General features: G+C 43.9%; 2 protein-coding genes across 7 annotated transcripts in view; one reads left to right on the forward strand and one right to left on the reverse strand.

Annotated features, from left to right (window-relative positions):
- The first annotated feature begins 424 nt into the window (after positions 1-424).
- On the forward strand, positions 425-12715 carry LOC137468922 (NEDD4-binding protein 2-like 1). The gene is made up of 5 exons (XM_068181158.1): positions 425-994; positions 8025-8149; positions 8904-8992; positions 9481-9557; positions 11206-12715. Exons 1-5 carry the CDS (start codon positions 708-710, stop codon positions 11429-11431), a joined length of 804 nt encoding a protein of 267 aa, XP_068037259.1. The 5' UTR covers positions 425-707; the 3' UTR covers positions 11432-12715.
- BRCA2 (BRCA2 DNA repair associated) overlaps positions 12623-14843 on the reverse strand; it is a 34725-nt gene continuing 32504 nt past the window's right edge. For 5 of the 6 annotated variants that reach the window (XM_068181145.1, XM_068181143.1, XM_068181144.1 and 2 more), the window contains 2 exons: positions 14661-14804; positions 12623-13361 (listed from right to left, as the gene is read on the reverse strand). In XM_068181145.1, the coding sequence (XP_068037246.1) occupies positions 12816-13361; positions 14661-14804 (690 nt within the window). In that variant the 3' untranslated portion in view covers positions 12623-12815. The remainder of the gene's footprint in view (positions 13362-14660; positions 14805-14843) is intronic. The other variant, XR_010996253.1, reaches the window with a different exon arrangement.

The following is a 14843-nucleotide window of genomic DNA, read 5'->3' on the forward strand; positions in this document are numbered from 1 at the left end:
ACCTGGAGCTGACTCCTAAGCGAGCTGGGCATGATGCTCGCTTAGCATGATGTGTGTAGCTCTGAGAAGGGAGGGTGTGATACAACTCCAACTATTTTTGAAAACTGTAATTTCTTTCGTAAGCAAGTTAATGGAAATCAGGTTTTCTTTTGAGGACAGAAATCTTTAAAACTTCCTTTGCTTTCTCTTATGATAATATGTTTGAAAAAGAAAATAATTAGGGTGGTGTAATGAGCGTGATGCACAGGGTCATTTGTTCCGTGCTGGACAGTTCTTTAGCTCCAGCCCCTTGGCATGCTTGTTGCTTCTGTGGTTGAAGAGGACTCGATAGCTCGTTGCTAGGGAAGGGATGGGCGGCGAAAAAGTCTCCGTGCATACCTGGTGTCCTCTATACCCAGCCCCACTTCTCTTTGCGGCTTCGGTGATTGATTCCCTTTCGGGCCTGCCCTGTAGCTCCCAATACAAAGAAGCAGCAGCTGGGACTGGAACGCTGTCAGCGCTGCCTTGTGTTTTCCTGCCTTTGAGAATTTGGGGAATAATCCTGACTTTAAGTAATTGGAGATGGTATCTCGGGCCCAAGTTCCGGGTCTGCAGCGAGTGCCGTAGCTGAGCGCTTTGGCTGTGCAGCCGCAGCCGCCCGTCTTTGCCCGTGTCTGCGCCCCCGGCAGCTTTCGATTTCGCGGGGCAAAGTCTCGGCCGCCCGGGCCATGGAGGGACGCGCGCTCCCGCCCGGCCCCGCCCGCGGGGGCCGAGGGGCGCGGGGCCGGGGTCGCGGCGGGGGCCGGGGCCGGGGCCGGGCCGCGGAGCGGCTGCCCCGGGCCCCCCATCCCGGCCCGGCCCCGACCCCACGCCCCGGCGGCCCCGCGGCCGTGGACGAGCGGCTGCTGCAGGCCCTGGGGGGGCTGAGCCTGGGGCCCCCGCGGGGCGGCGGCGGCGGCGGGAGGCTGGTGCTGCTGCGGGGGCTGCCGGGCGCCGGCAAGAGCACCCTGGCCAGGTAAGCGTGTCCCGGCCGCCGTGTCGGGGCAGCAGGAGCGGCCGGGGGCAGGAGGGGCAGTGCTGGGAGCCCCTGTGCCCGCCCGGCACTCGCTGCGGACCCGCCGGGGCAGGGCTGGGCTGGGGTCGGGGGGAGCGGGAGCCCCGCGGGAGCCTCGGCTGATGGCAGCCGCCCAGAACCCCCGGCTCCGGGCCCGCTCCACGCTGCGCTGTTCCCGGCGCCTGCGGCCGTGTCTGGGTGTCCTGCCCGTGGGGCTGTGCGAGCTGCTGCTCCGAGCGAGCGGTACCCGCAGGGATGCTTCTGACGAGAGGGACTGATCACCCCGACCTAGGCAGTACTTTTCTCAAAGGTACCAGATTGGTGCTTTTTTTTTTTTTTAGTTTATTTTTTGGTTGATTGCTTTGGTTTGGTTTTGTTGGGTTGGTTTTTTTTTTTGTTTTTTTTTTTTTTTGTAATTTGGGGTATTTTGTGTGTAATCACGATCACAGTAAAAAACTTCCCCCCTTTGGCTGAAAATTGGCAACTTTGACTTCTGTTTTTGTAATGTCCTTCACTCCTGGTCAGAGCTTTAGTGGTGTATAAAATGAGTAGAGGAGACCACCCCGCTCTCCAGCATCTCAAAGGCTGATTGTAAATAGGTGGAAAAACACAGTGGGGAGTAATGGGAAGTGGCACTGCAGTCGGTGTGACCGTGGGGCCGTAGTTTGGTATCACAAAGTTCCAGTGTGGTATTGTGCAGCTCCCAGTGCCACCCACTCTCTACCAAAAGAGGAACACTCCCTGTCTTCTTCCTCTGCTGGGCTGAGGAACCTCTGCTGGGATCATGGGCTGCCACAGGAAGGGCTCTGCTGTGAGAGGTGGCAGCACGAAGCTGTGTGATACACTGGGCTCATCTGCAGTTTCCTCTTCTCAGTACAACACTACCCTGTCCCACTGGGCCTTCTGCCTCACTGTACTTTGGCAAACAAAGTTCTATTATAAATTGCCAAATGCTGTGTTTTGCTCACACCCAGAATATGCACCTCTCCCTTGAGAGGCTGTGTAAGCGTGGGCCTGCTCCTTCAGGGGGATTTGGGTCTTCTCATAGCACAGTAAGAACATAGAGGTTTGGGAGCGTATTCTCAGGCAGTGCAAATAACTGAACTTACCTGTACTTTTTAGGTCAAAACACAGGGTTAATTGTTAATAACACACTTAAAAAAACAGTTGCCACTATTGTTGTTGTAGTCCTATGTGAGATGGAGGTTTGAATATCTTACTGTTTCTAGCCCCTGTTAATCACATCATCGTGTTTAGCTGCTCAGCCACACACACATCAAAAGGCAGCATTTAGTATCTCTCTTTAACCCTGTCCAGACTGTGAAGGGCTGTTCCAAGAGAATTCTTTTGCTGTTCTCACGCTGCATACTTTTGGTATTGGTAAATGCTATGTGCTGCACAAGGGAAAGTTTGCAAAAAATGACTGCAACAGCTCTCAAGGCAAGATCCCACTGGAGGAGGAAGGCGGTTGTTTATTTGCAAAAGCACTCTGGAAACTCATTTTATACATTCAAGTTTATTTTCTCAGATTTTATTCACTCCCAATATCACAACTTAATACATGCAAGTGTCAAGATGAATGTGCACAGGTGATCTGCCCAAAATCAGAGCAGACAAGGACTGTCAGTTGTCCCATCCTTGCTTTCTCTGCTGGGTTGCTCTCAGTTGGTGGTGACAGGGTGGGTTTTGGCCAGGTCTGCTGTGCCATTTCCAGCCAACAGCTCCTATACTGCCATTTTTTTGCCTGTGAATTCTGCTTACTTGGTGCTTTATGAATATTTTGTGAGTTTCCCCCCCCATTATATTCATTTTCCCATGTTGGGTGTCTTCATTCTCTGCCCCTCTTGGAACAAGGGGAAGGAAGCAGACGTGGAGAGGCTGGTGTGACCTCCTCCTGCTCTCAGAGTACGGGTTTTCCTGTGGCGGGTCACCAGTGCTGGGCCTCAGCTGAGTGCTGGCCTTGGGGGCTGTAAAAAGGACCTGTCCCAGTTTTATTGCTGTTAATGATCTTGGCTGTCAGTGGGTACCATTGTTTTAGCCTTTGCTCTGTTCTTTCTTCTGGTGTTTTCACACACATCTACATTAATTCTTTCTGTAGATCAGCCAGTATTTCTGTGTTTCTGTCACAGACTCTACATCTTTAGAGTCCTCATGAGTCACAAACCATGAATGTTATCACTAGTGATACAGCATCCCAGTGATAACTTCAGTCAAAAGGCCCCTTTTCTATTCATCACACAGTCCTAGGAACAACCTTGGATCCATGGCTTGTTTCCCTGACCTTTCAATGTCGCTCAGCGGAGTTTGGATACAGCTTTATAAGCTTGTTTTTAAGTTATGGCATTTTTGTTAAAATTATTTCCTCATCCTGGTTGCTCCCAGCTCAGAGCAGCCCTACATTAGCATGGATCAGTTCAGATCTGGTTTTTGGTTTCTGGTAAAGATAGCGAAGGACCCATGTGTGACATACTGAGTAGTCTAGCCAGGATGAGGAGTTGCTCTGCTCACCACCAAGCTTCACACCTTTCCAGCAGCTTTGCTGTTAAGGATGAGCTTCCCTGAACCACATATTTTAGGTGGCCCCCTGCCTTTAACCATTCACTGAATGGCATGGAAGTGTGAAGAGGGGGCAGCTGGGAGTCACATCTCCATCAGGCTCTTTCAGGCATGCTGGACACGCTCCTCCTGAACACATTGTCCTTGACTTCACAGTGCAGGTTTTGTGATCACACTGAGGCAACTGCTAAGAAAAAGGTTATCTGGGGTACAGTGGCAGCTATACTTCTGAAAATGTCTCCAAAATTTAAGTGAGCCACGTACAAGCTCATACCTGCTGCCCCAGCAAACTCTGCATTGCACAGTAGCTGCATTTCCAGCTCTTCAGCAGCACATTGTTTTGCTGCACAGCTCAGCTTACACCTGACCTTTTATCCAACAGATCACTCATATATAGGCTGGGCATGATCAAACTTATAACTTTTCAGCCGCAGCTGTTGATTTATTGCTCAAAATAAGCTTGTTCTTGTACTCCCTTGTGAAGCACAGAGCGAGTAATCTTTCAGAACAGGAGGGGGAAAATGGCACTGAGGCATCACTGCTTGGCACAATCTGTGTCTTCTCCAGTTCTCTCTGCTGCTGTTGCCCGGTTTATCCCAGCACCTCCAGTCCTGGGCCAGCTGTTCCCAGCGTTCCCAGCACCGGACCCCACTGCAGAACTGCAGCTCTGACAGGTTCATGGATTTCAGCTCTGCAGCTCCTGCCTCCACGCGGCACTGCACTGTAAACATTTACCTTTGCGTGAAGCCACTTCAGGTGAGTCTCCCGAGTGCCTTGATCAAATAGGACACAAGCCTGGTGCTTTAGGAGACAGAGCCATGGCTGGACCCCCCCTCGGGGGTGAGACACAAAGGCAGGGCTGTGCTCTGCCAGCAGCACCTGGCAGCTCGGCCAGGCAAAACCCTCGGGGCACCAGGAGTTGTTCAAACGCAACAGGCAGTGGCAAGTGCTGGGCACGTGCTCCAGATCTCACAGTCCTGCTTTCCTGCTGGAGCAAAAGGCTTTTGCTTTTAGACACCTTTGAAATGCCATGGGACACTTAACGTTTGGAAGAGTGGCCGGAGCAAGTGGTTGCGTGTGGTGCCAGTAGATACATGTTCTAGTCTCTGGTATTCCATTCTGTGGCCTTCTGAGCACTGAAAATGTTTATTCCAATCTGCTATGAGAATTTAATTTATTTTCAAGTTTTCTGATGGAAAAGTATGATAACCTATGGATGCAAAATGCATTATGCTCTATCCTTTGCTAAATAAAGGCTTGCTGCTGTTTCAGGAATTACAGAGGATAGGAAAGTAAGAGAGTGGGGGATTCTTTGCTTAAAATAAGTCTCCTTAAACAGTTTTCTCCTCACCTCTCTACAAGGTGAAGGAGGTACCATATCCACTGCAAGATGAAGACATGTAGCACTGTTCAATTATGTGTCCAAAGCAAATTAATACTGAACTTTTCACAGATGTTGCCTGTTACAATGCAGTGCTTCCAGTTCAGTGGCTTCTTTAAAAATGTGAACATAACTCCTGTGTGTCCTTTGATCTTGCAAAGAGATTGCATTTTTCTTTTCCTCCTTAGTAAGCTTTACACTTACTGATCTATCAGCAGTGGGTAATTTTCTTTTCTCAGGGCAGTTCAAGATTTATTCATAAATAACCGTGGTCTCAAGCCCTCCCAATTTTGCATAGCTGGTGTGTATTTTTCTAAAATACAGGCATTTTAATTGCCTACAGTCATTAAGAGCCTGATGTGATTATGCAGGACTTTTCTTCTAAACCACCCTGAGGTCCTGTGAAGATTGTGGAAAGCTTATTTTGTAAAGAACACATGATTCTTGGTGCCCTTTGGAATGATAAGAGAGAGAAGAAATAGGAGTTTTATCAGCTTTGTGGGCAATATGGAAGGAATTACAGAAAACAGCTGTAAACTTCAGCAACAGTTTGGTTGTCTTGGAAAGCTAAAAGTTAAAACCAGCAAAATAAACAGAAGGTTTATTTTTCCCTGAAATAGAAAGAAATAGAAAGAAAACATTTTCATGTTTTCTTATGTTGCTGTTTGCAGGAGCTAATTTGGTATGAATATAGCAATGTTACAGTAATTAATAGCTCTCAGCCCATTTTGTCCCATATTTTTTCCTCCTTTGAAACACAAGTTTTATCTACTTTAATTATTGATGTGAGGACGATAGACTGAGCTTACAGATATTCACCTACAGTTTAGATTGCTTAAGGGTTAATATCAAAGCTCTCAGTGTTGAAAATTCAGTAATGTATGTGCTAAGAAAATGGATTTTAAAATTTGCACTGGTTAAGAACATTTTAAAAAGAAATACTGAGCAAGAAAAAAAGTTAGTCTTGAGATCTTTTATTAATGTGCACATTTTATGTGCCTATTAGTAGCTAAAGGGACAACACATATTTCAGCAGTCAATTTTTTAGAGAAGAAATTGCAATAAGTAAAGCAGTGGGAAAGGTGAGGTGCTGAATCATAGGGAGACCTGAATATATCAGGTTATCCACAGCAGTAACCAGATAAGCATTAGGTGCTGCTGTGCTTTTCATTATAAGAATTTTTTGCCTGAGGCCAAAATTAAAGCAACAATATTTTACTGTTTGCTAACAGTTTAAAACATGACTTTTCTTAAATCAGTTTTTTTGTGAATCACCAGTAATTTTGTGAATAAAACATCCATTTGGGGCTAGAAGATAAGGACAGGTAGGTGCTGAATGATGCATTACAGGGGGCACAGCCCAGTCCTGGCTCCACCAACACTGAGTCACTGATGGAGCTCACTGAGGGGGACCCCACCATAGAATAATATTAATTAATCAGCAGATGGTAGAAGTTACAGTGGAGACAGCACAAAGTCAGAAGCTGACCTTTATTCAGCTAAATGCACCCTGCAGTCTTAGTGAAGAGCTGCTGCTTGCAGGCAGATTAGGGTACAGTTGGTAAGTAAATGGTTGGAACAGAGCTGGGTGACAGAATTAAGGTTTTTCTGTCTGTATACCTGTTCTTCTGCTGATAACCTGGAGACACCTTTTCCCTTGCTCTTGCCCATGTAGATAAGACACTAAGAAATGGTTATTTTGCAACTTGTGGGGATAGAAGGAGAAATGTTTTATTAGGAAAGCTGAAATGAGTCACAGGGGCTGGAGACCATGTGTGGTGTGAGACAGCAGGGCAGCAGCATTCATGTCTGAGAGACACAGGGTTTCTTGATTGACCTTCCTTTCTTTTCCCAAGACATTCTGGGAGATAGAGGGATGATGCCATGGGCTCTCCCTGACTTCTTGCAGAGACCCTGTCCTCCCTCAACTCTTCTCTGCTAAAAAAAAAATAGGACAATTCTGTCTATGGACACAAAAAACGCTGCAATATAAACACAAATGGGAACACAATCATACATTAAGGTTTGGTTGTTTTTTTTTTTTTTTTTTTGTGGTCTCTAAGGACTTGCAGAGGAATGCTTCATATTTAAATCTCCACACAAGGCAGCACTTCCTTCCACCTCTAAGAGCCAGTGGCTGCCTGTGAGGCAGCTGGTCAGTGTCCAGTAGGACACACATTTGCTCCCTATGGCATCCCTGGCCTGCAGGAGCACTGCTGGGGACACACACCTGTGTGAAGGGAAGTGGGATTGCCCGGTGCCACTCCCCACAGCAGTCTGCTTTATAGATCTGCAAATTAATCTATAAAATATTTTTTATAAACTCAGATTTGTCTATGAAATCAATTCAAAAGCTGAAATATAAAAATTACTCAACTCTACGAGAGGAGGTTTAAGTGGAACAGGGGCAAGTGATAAGAACTATAAATTTACATAAAATAACACAAAATATTGACTTATCACTCAGATACTTGTTTGCAAATTAAAATTTTTAAAAAGTGCTACCTGCTTTAGAGCAGAAAAGCCCCTCAAACCAAACTGATCGTTCTCTGGACCATCTTTACTAAATGACAAATCCTTCCTCCTGGTTATCTTCAGAAATCTGTGTAGCAACATTCCCATCGTCAAATTGTCTTCTGACACCAACTTCCATGCCTGGATAAGCAGGTTTGGGTTACTGGTTTTTTTTTTTTCTTCTCTTTACAGTCCTGCTTTTTCAGATAACTCAGAAGGAGAGCTGAATATATTAATAAGATTAAAGACTCAGATGTTGGTAGTCCAGTGTAGATTTCTCTGCTGAATTAAAGAAATCAAGGCTACGCCTTCAAGCTCCATTCCTTTCTTCCTACGTGTCCATCTACTGCTTGCAATACTTCAGATCCTTTAAATTGGGATTTTTCAAATGAAGCACTTTGTGTATTTGCAGAGCACTCAAAGAGCTCATGATTTAATGGTCTCTGTTAAAGGGTGTTACTTTCAGCTGCTAATGAAGTAACTTGCAGTTACTAATTACAGCTACTAATCCTTCTTTCATTTTTTTTTTCATTCCTGCAGACAGCTGAAACGTGACCACCCCAGTGCTGTAGTCCTTAGTACTGATGACTTCTTTGTTGAAAATGGTGTCTACATCTTTGAGCCTGACTTCCTGGAGGATGCACACAAGTGGAACCAGAAAAGAGGTGACTGAACTTGATCCAGGGGCTATGCAAAATAGTTTTGCATTCCAGGCTGTCTTTAAACTTAGCCCCTAGAATAAAATACCTCAAGGTGGTGCCATACTGTAGTTCAGGGGGTGTTGGCTAAAAAATACATTTACCACTTCTGATTTGATTTCTTCTGACTTGTAAAAGGGAAATTTGTAAGTAAAAACATTTTGGAGATTGGTTAATGTTATTTTAGAGGAAGCACTGCTGAATCTTGCCCTTCAGGCACCAGCCCAGCAGCTGCTCCTTGCAGTATAGGCACCACAGCCTTCGCTTCTAACTTCTTAGGTGTCTGTCCTGACCTAGAAGGCGGTGGGAATGTAATGATGGACAGGAAGAAAACTTGCAGGCTGAGTTCAAGATTGAGAATTAAACAACCCAGGTCTCTACTCCACGTACCATGCTTTTGTGGCCGTGCTCTGAAGGAATTTGTAGCGATGGCAAGCATACTTTGAGAAGATTTAACAGGGATCTTGTGCAAATGACAGTAATTTTTGGCTCTTGTAAGTATGTTCTATAAGAGCTTCAGATCAGCCAGAGGCTGCACCACCTCTTCCAGGAGAGCTGCTGGGCACTGACCACAGCTCCCATTTGGGTGGTAGCTGCAAACCCAGGTCTGGTGGGGAGCCAAGTGTGGGAGCAGTGGGCAAAGAAAGGACACTGTGGGGCACGTAAGGCCTGGCTCTGTTATTTAATATATTTTAGCTTTACTTAATGTGTTACATTGCAGCACGCAAAGCAATGAAGAAGGGGAAAAGCCCAGTTATTATCGATAATACCAACATCCATGCTTGGGAAATGAAGCCATATGTGATGATGGTAGGGAAAGCTCTGATTTATTGCTTTTATATGCCTAGCTATGACATTTATGGGTTGATCTGACTGAAGAGGTTCTTTACATGGCTAAAAACATTTACTTCAGTTTTCTCATAGTTCTCTAATTATAGCTAAGGGTGGATATTGTGATGAAGTAGGGGCAGAGGTGCCAATGTAGTTGTTTAGCTGGTCAGCTTTGCAACTCAGTGAAGGCAAAACAACTTGAAAAGACTAATGGCCTTTGTACCTGCCCTGCTGTTTCTTGGTGATGAGGGCATCATACCCTTCCCCAGTAGTGACATGAATTGAACAGTTCCCAAACTATTTGTCAACAAATATATCAAGATACGATTTATAATTGTAGTTCATGACTTGTGAAAAACACACCATACAGAGTCTTTGAAGATGCACTGGTGTCTCTTGTCAGGAGTTCTGGCAGAGGTGGCAATTCTTTTAGTGCAGTTTCATAATGTCACCTTTGTGTCCTTTAGGCATATGAAAATAGATATGAAGTTACATTCCAAGAACCGGATACACCCTGGAAGTTCAATGTTCAAGAACTGACAAGGTACATAGTTTTCTCTTTGCTGGAACAGACAGTTTCTCTCATTTTGTTGACATGCTCTCAGGTCAGCCTTCTTCCTCTTCATATAAGGAAGAATGTAGCTTGGTAAATGACAACAGAAGGATTGTTTGGAAATTTCCATTAGTGAGTACCTGGTCTGTAGTGAATTCAGCCCTGAAAGAGCCTGAAGTGAGTCAGGTAGTAGAAAAGGCAACAAGCCCTGAAGCACATTTTTGTGCTTCAGCCAAATATTCAGACTTCTGTCCTTAAGAATCTAACTATAACAGATGCTGTCCTGCTGCAGCATGGAGGGATGGTGGGTAAGAAACGGGGTTCTAGAGAATCTTTGTAAAGATCTTAACACACGCACACAAAGGATATAAACACTCTGCAAAGTGTGGTAGGCTATAGAGGCAGCTGAACGTGGCTATAAGAATGTTATGTTGACCAGTGACTGCAGGGTTAATGGCTGTAGTCACTGAAAAATTTAGTTTAGGCTGACTTTCTAGCCTTTAGCCAGCCTGATGTGAAGTGAGTTACAGGGAGCAGTGCTCTCCCAGCCACCAAATCCAGAAGAAAACAAGGCATGGGCACTTCATTGCAATGGATGGATTTGTTTTCTACCAGCCAGGAGCTCCAGTCAAAAATTAATGCTGCTCCTTTCTGTGTGTGATGGACACAAATGGCAGAGGGCCAAGGCCCAGAGCGCTCGTGGCTGCAGGGGGAGGCAGGACCTGGCAGATGATGGCTCAGGCCTGGGGACAGGTGAGGACACCTCCTGAACTATCAACCAGCTCTGGCCTCAGCAGCATCAGCCATTGGTAGGGGAACACTGCAGGGGCACCGTCTGATCATTCGTTGTAGGCAGAGCTACTGAGTAACTTGCAATGTTTTATTACATATTTGACACACATTGACTTTCCAGCAGCATTGTAAAGCTAATTCACATACACTCACTGGGGCACAAGCTGCGCCTTAATGGCACTAAATGACAAACCCAAAGATATTCGGGGTTTGGAAACCCACAAACAGAAATCACTGGTGGTCTTTGGGAAGACAGTTCCTGCTAGGTTGTGGAGGGATCATGGTTGGTGCTACTCTGGCTACTCTATCCAGAAAGCCCTGCATGTTTGAGCATTGTGTTCCCCTCCCTCTCAAACTTGTAATTTACGAGTCTACCCTGGAGCCTGAGCCACATCACGAGTGATGTTTCCCTGCTTGCTCTCAATGCGACAGTGGTTTGTGACCTCCGTCCTTGCTGCTGTGTCAGTGTCTGGGCTTGCTGCAGCTCTTGGCTGCCTATCTCCAGCTGGACAAAAGCTCACTGAGGCCAACAAGCTGTTAGTGCTAAAACACAGCAACATTTGTATAAAATAAAATACCACACAGGTCTTCTACACAACTCTTATTTTGGACATTTGTCAACGTCCCATGTCCCGTTTGCCTCTCAAAAAATAGTGGTGTTACATTTTTCAGCAGTCATAATAATATTCCTAAGAAATAGGTGGTAATTTGTAAAAAAAGGCCAGAAAGAGATCAGTGGAGACTTGAACCATTATGCTGACCTATCAGGGACTTTAGCAAACTGAAGAAAACCTCACATACACAAGCAGCTAAATACTTGTATTTTCTGTTACTGTTGACTCTACAGAAGAAATATTCATCATGTCCCTCGGGAAAAGATACAACGGATGAAAGAACAATATGAGCACAATGTTACCTTCCACAGTGTTCTCCAGTCTGAAAAACCAAGCAGGGATGAGGGAAGCTATAGTGGAGCAAGTGCAGCTTATGGGACAGGTCCCCATCCCACCCACCTTTCTGCTGTCCCAAGAAGGAGACCTGGCATGGCACGTACGAATGTGACATTTAACTGAACATGTGCATTCCTCAGTGTTTTAATTATCAGGGTACAAGAGTCTCTAGTTTTACATTTTTTTCTAAACTGTTTTTTATTCTTGTGTTTTTCTACTACATTTCTAAATTACTTCTATTTCTTACTAATCTTTAAATGACATTGGACCATGATCGCACAGCTCTACATGAGCACTGTACCCAGTACAAACTGTACTCCATCTCTCTCTCTTCTCCATGAAAATCCATCCAGGCATATGTGAAATGCACTGGACTCTACCACCTGCTACATTTTGGATATTTTTTTCTGCATCATAGTCTGACACTAGCAATAAACATTCCTAACTAATTTCTGTCTTAAGGCTATTGTGGCCAATTCTTTCCTGACACGATTGGCATTTATTGCCATTTTAATGCTGTATATCTGACTGTATAAACTTTATGTATCTACTACCTTGCCTACAGCACTGTTGGAATTTTCAGAGGCAAAATGAATGATGGCAAAAAGTAGCTCAACAGATTGTAGCAAGATCTGATGCTGTTCCCTCTCTCCACTGACTGGATTCATGCTGGTCTTACCTCACACACAAACAGCTTCTCCAGCCTGCAAGCAAAACACTTCAACAGAGCAAACTTAGCTCTTCATCCTGCCAAGACATAGGAGTTCATTGATCCCAAGATGGAGAGGCTCCTAAAATGAAACATTAGTGTTAGGCTTGTGTGTGTTAACTCCTAAGTAGGAACAGGGCTACAGGAGCAGCTCTGAACAGCTGAAGCAGAAACACAGACCAAGGAGCTATTACTAACAACTCTACGTGGCATTTTGTTATTAATCAAATAATCATAGTATTCTTTAAACCTCTCTTAGTGCTATATGGAAAGTCTGAGGAGAAAAGTACAAGAACTGTGCCAGAATAGCATAGCAATATTTTGGAATTGAAGTGTTCTGTTTGGTGAAAATACGAGAACTCTTTATTATGCCCTGTGCCACTTTGGACAGGCAAACAACTATTCTAATGTTGCAGAGGGTAACAAAACTGATAGCTTTAGACTGAAACCAAGATCCTGCTGTAATATAAGAACACAGAATAAATGGCTTACAAAATGTCATCAAATCCTTAGCCACACTGATACTATTGTACAATACATCTTCATGACAAGTGTTTACCTACTAAACTTCAAACTATTTTGCAAATGAAGTGTTATTTAATGAGTCTGTTTTTGTAATAGAACTTTATTAAATACAAACAAGTTTTAATGTACATAGTGTAAAAATAATTCTAATTTGAAATATATACAACACTGTACATGTGCATTAGCAGCATTTTTGGGATTTTGGTCTTTGTAGCATTCTGTGGGCTGGTGATGAGTCCTCAGGTTCCTTTGGGTTCTCCTGAAGAGCCTCTGCTACTTCAGAACTGCTTTTGATGAGTTATTTGCTTCCCCAGTATTCCTGGAACTATTTCTGGATGAAAGATCATCAGATAAAGTAGTAGCTGTTGCTTTGCTGTTTTCATTTACGTAATCCATCTTCTTTTCTTCTGGTAAATTATTCATGAGTGCTTGTGTATTAATCATTGCCAGTTCTTCATCAGCAACCAGGTCACTGTCAGGAAGATGGACAGTTTCTCTCACTTTTCTGCAAGGGGTGACAAGGCCAATATTCTGATCTGTCTCTTTAGATGACTTGCTGTGCTGTAAACCCAAACTCCGTGGAGGCTGAAATGCTCTTTTAACAGATGGAGAAATTACTGAACATATTGGTGTCAGTGGTGGAGGGGCAGGTATGCAACTGAGGAAGTCCATAGCTTTTCTCTTTTTGCTGGTTTTGAGATGGTCTTCGTTAACTGTAGCAGGTGAAGGTGTTTTTGCTGACCCTGGTGTGACAAGTTCCATATTTGGTGTGCTAGTTGACAACGGGCTTGGATGCTTCATCTCAATTCTAGAAGAGATCTGGGTAAAAAGAGAAGTTTTATGTTGGATAGAATGTTCTGTTTCATGAACTTCCTCAAAGCCTTCCAAAAAAATGGGGGAAACCTCCCCCCCCAATATAAAAACACTTCATCATCATTCATATCCCATTTAAGTTTAGTTTGCTATCTCTTGATGGTGATTAGTATGATTCCTTCAAGTGCTGATGACTGATAAATCACTGTTTACCTGTACATTTACATTTTGTTTCTGAGAGCTAAGCAAAATGTATGGGAATTTTTCTATGCCAGATGGTAAGAAATCAAAGCACTCATAAGTCTTATACTGCCTTGGCTATGTCCTCCACACATGGTTGGTTAAATAAGTAAAAAGGAGAAAAAAAATTTCAAGAAAAACCAGGACAGAACATAGACCAAAAAATTTGAAGACAACAATACACACCAGACAAATGCTGCATAGCAAATCTTTCAAGCACAGGCCTGAGAATACACTTAATGTCTCATTTTTTAAAGATGACTAATGTATTTAATAAACTATACAAATATAAACTAGTTAGTCTATAAAATATATAAACTAAACCTTCAGAATTAAACATTAGCCCTCCCTCTGAAATAGAAAAGGATGCCTTATAAGCTTAAACTGAGTCCCCAGGAACTGGTATCACACCAGGGTGTTTCCACCTCCCTTGCAACTCATGGCAGGAAAAAATTTTGTTCTGACTGTGCTCAGTACTCCACGTCAGAAGCAACTCACCACCAGCAGCTTTCATGGGAAACTTGAGTACTATTTAAATCAATTTTTGTCAAGACTGCTAAAATACATTTACCAGGTAACACCTCTTCCCTTTTAAATCCTAGAAATAGTAAACACTATCTATAAAAAGACCAGGAAGTAAATTCTCTCAACAAAGGTGGGAACTGCAGAATGCCTTGAAATAAAAATATACAGATCAAGATTTTTCCCTTCTGTGACATGCACATTGGATAATCTTCACAGTGGGACCAAAGAAGCACTAAATCATCTATAAAGAAAGATGATTCATTTTACGCACATCAAATTCAAAATACTTAAAGTACGTTGTGGAAACACAGGCCACAAGGGGAAGTTTTCATATAGTGTTTGGAGGAAGGATAATCTATCTCGTGGCTCCTCTGGGGAATAATCCTAAACCCACACACACACAGAGAAAGCTTCTAACCAGCTTGCATTGCCCTGATAAGATTGGATGAAGTGGATGCAGAAGTGAGATCATTCACCACAGGTATAACACTTGCATGTGCTGCCAGTATAAACACAGCATTATAATTACCAGAAGCTTACCAAACTTCTATTCTCTGCATAGCTGCAGGAAGGAGAGGGGCTTTCCAAGCCAGATATTTTAGTTAAACTGGGTGTAAGCAAGAGATTTCTTCGTAGCAAATTCATCAATTTACTTTCTGCATTGGAGCAGAAGGAGGCCACATTCTGTAAGGAAGAACAGAGTTTGCAATGCAGAATAGTTGG

Source organism: Anomalospiza imberbis, chromosome 2, assembly GCF_031753505.1.
Source record: "Anomalospiza imberbis isolate Cuckoo-Finch-1a 21T00152 chromosome 2, ASM3175350v1, whole genome shotgun sequence".
NCBI lineage: Eukaryota > Metazoa > Chordata > Aves > Passeriformes > Viduidae > Anomalospiza > Anomalospiza imberbis.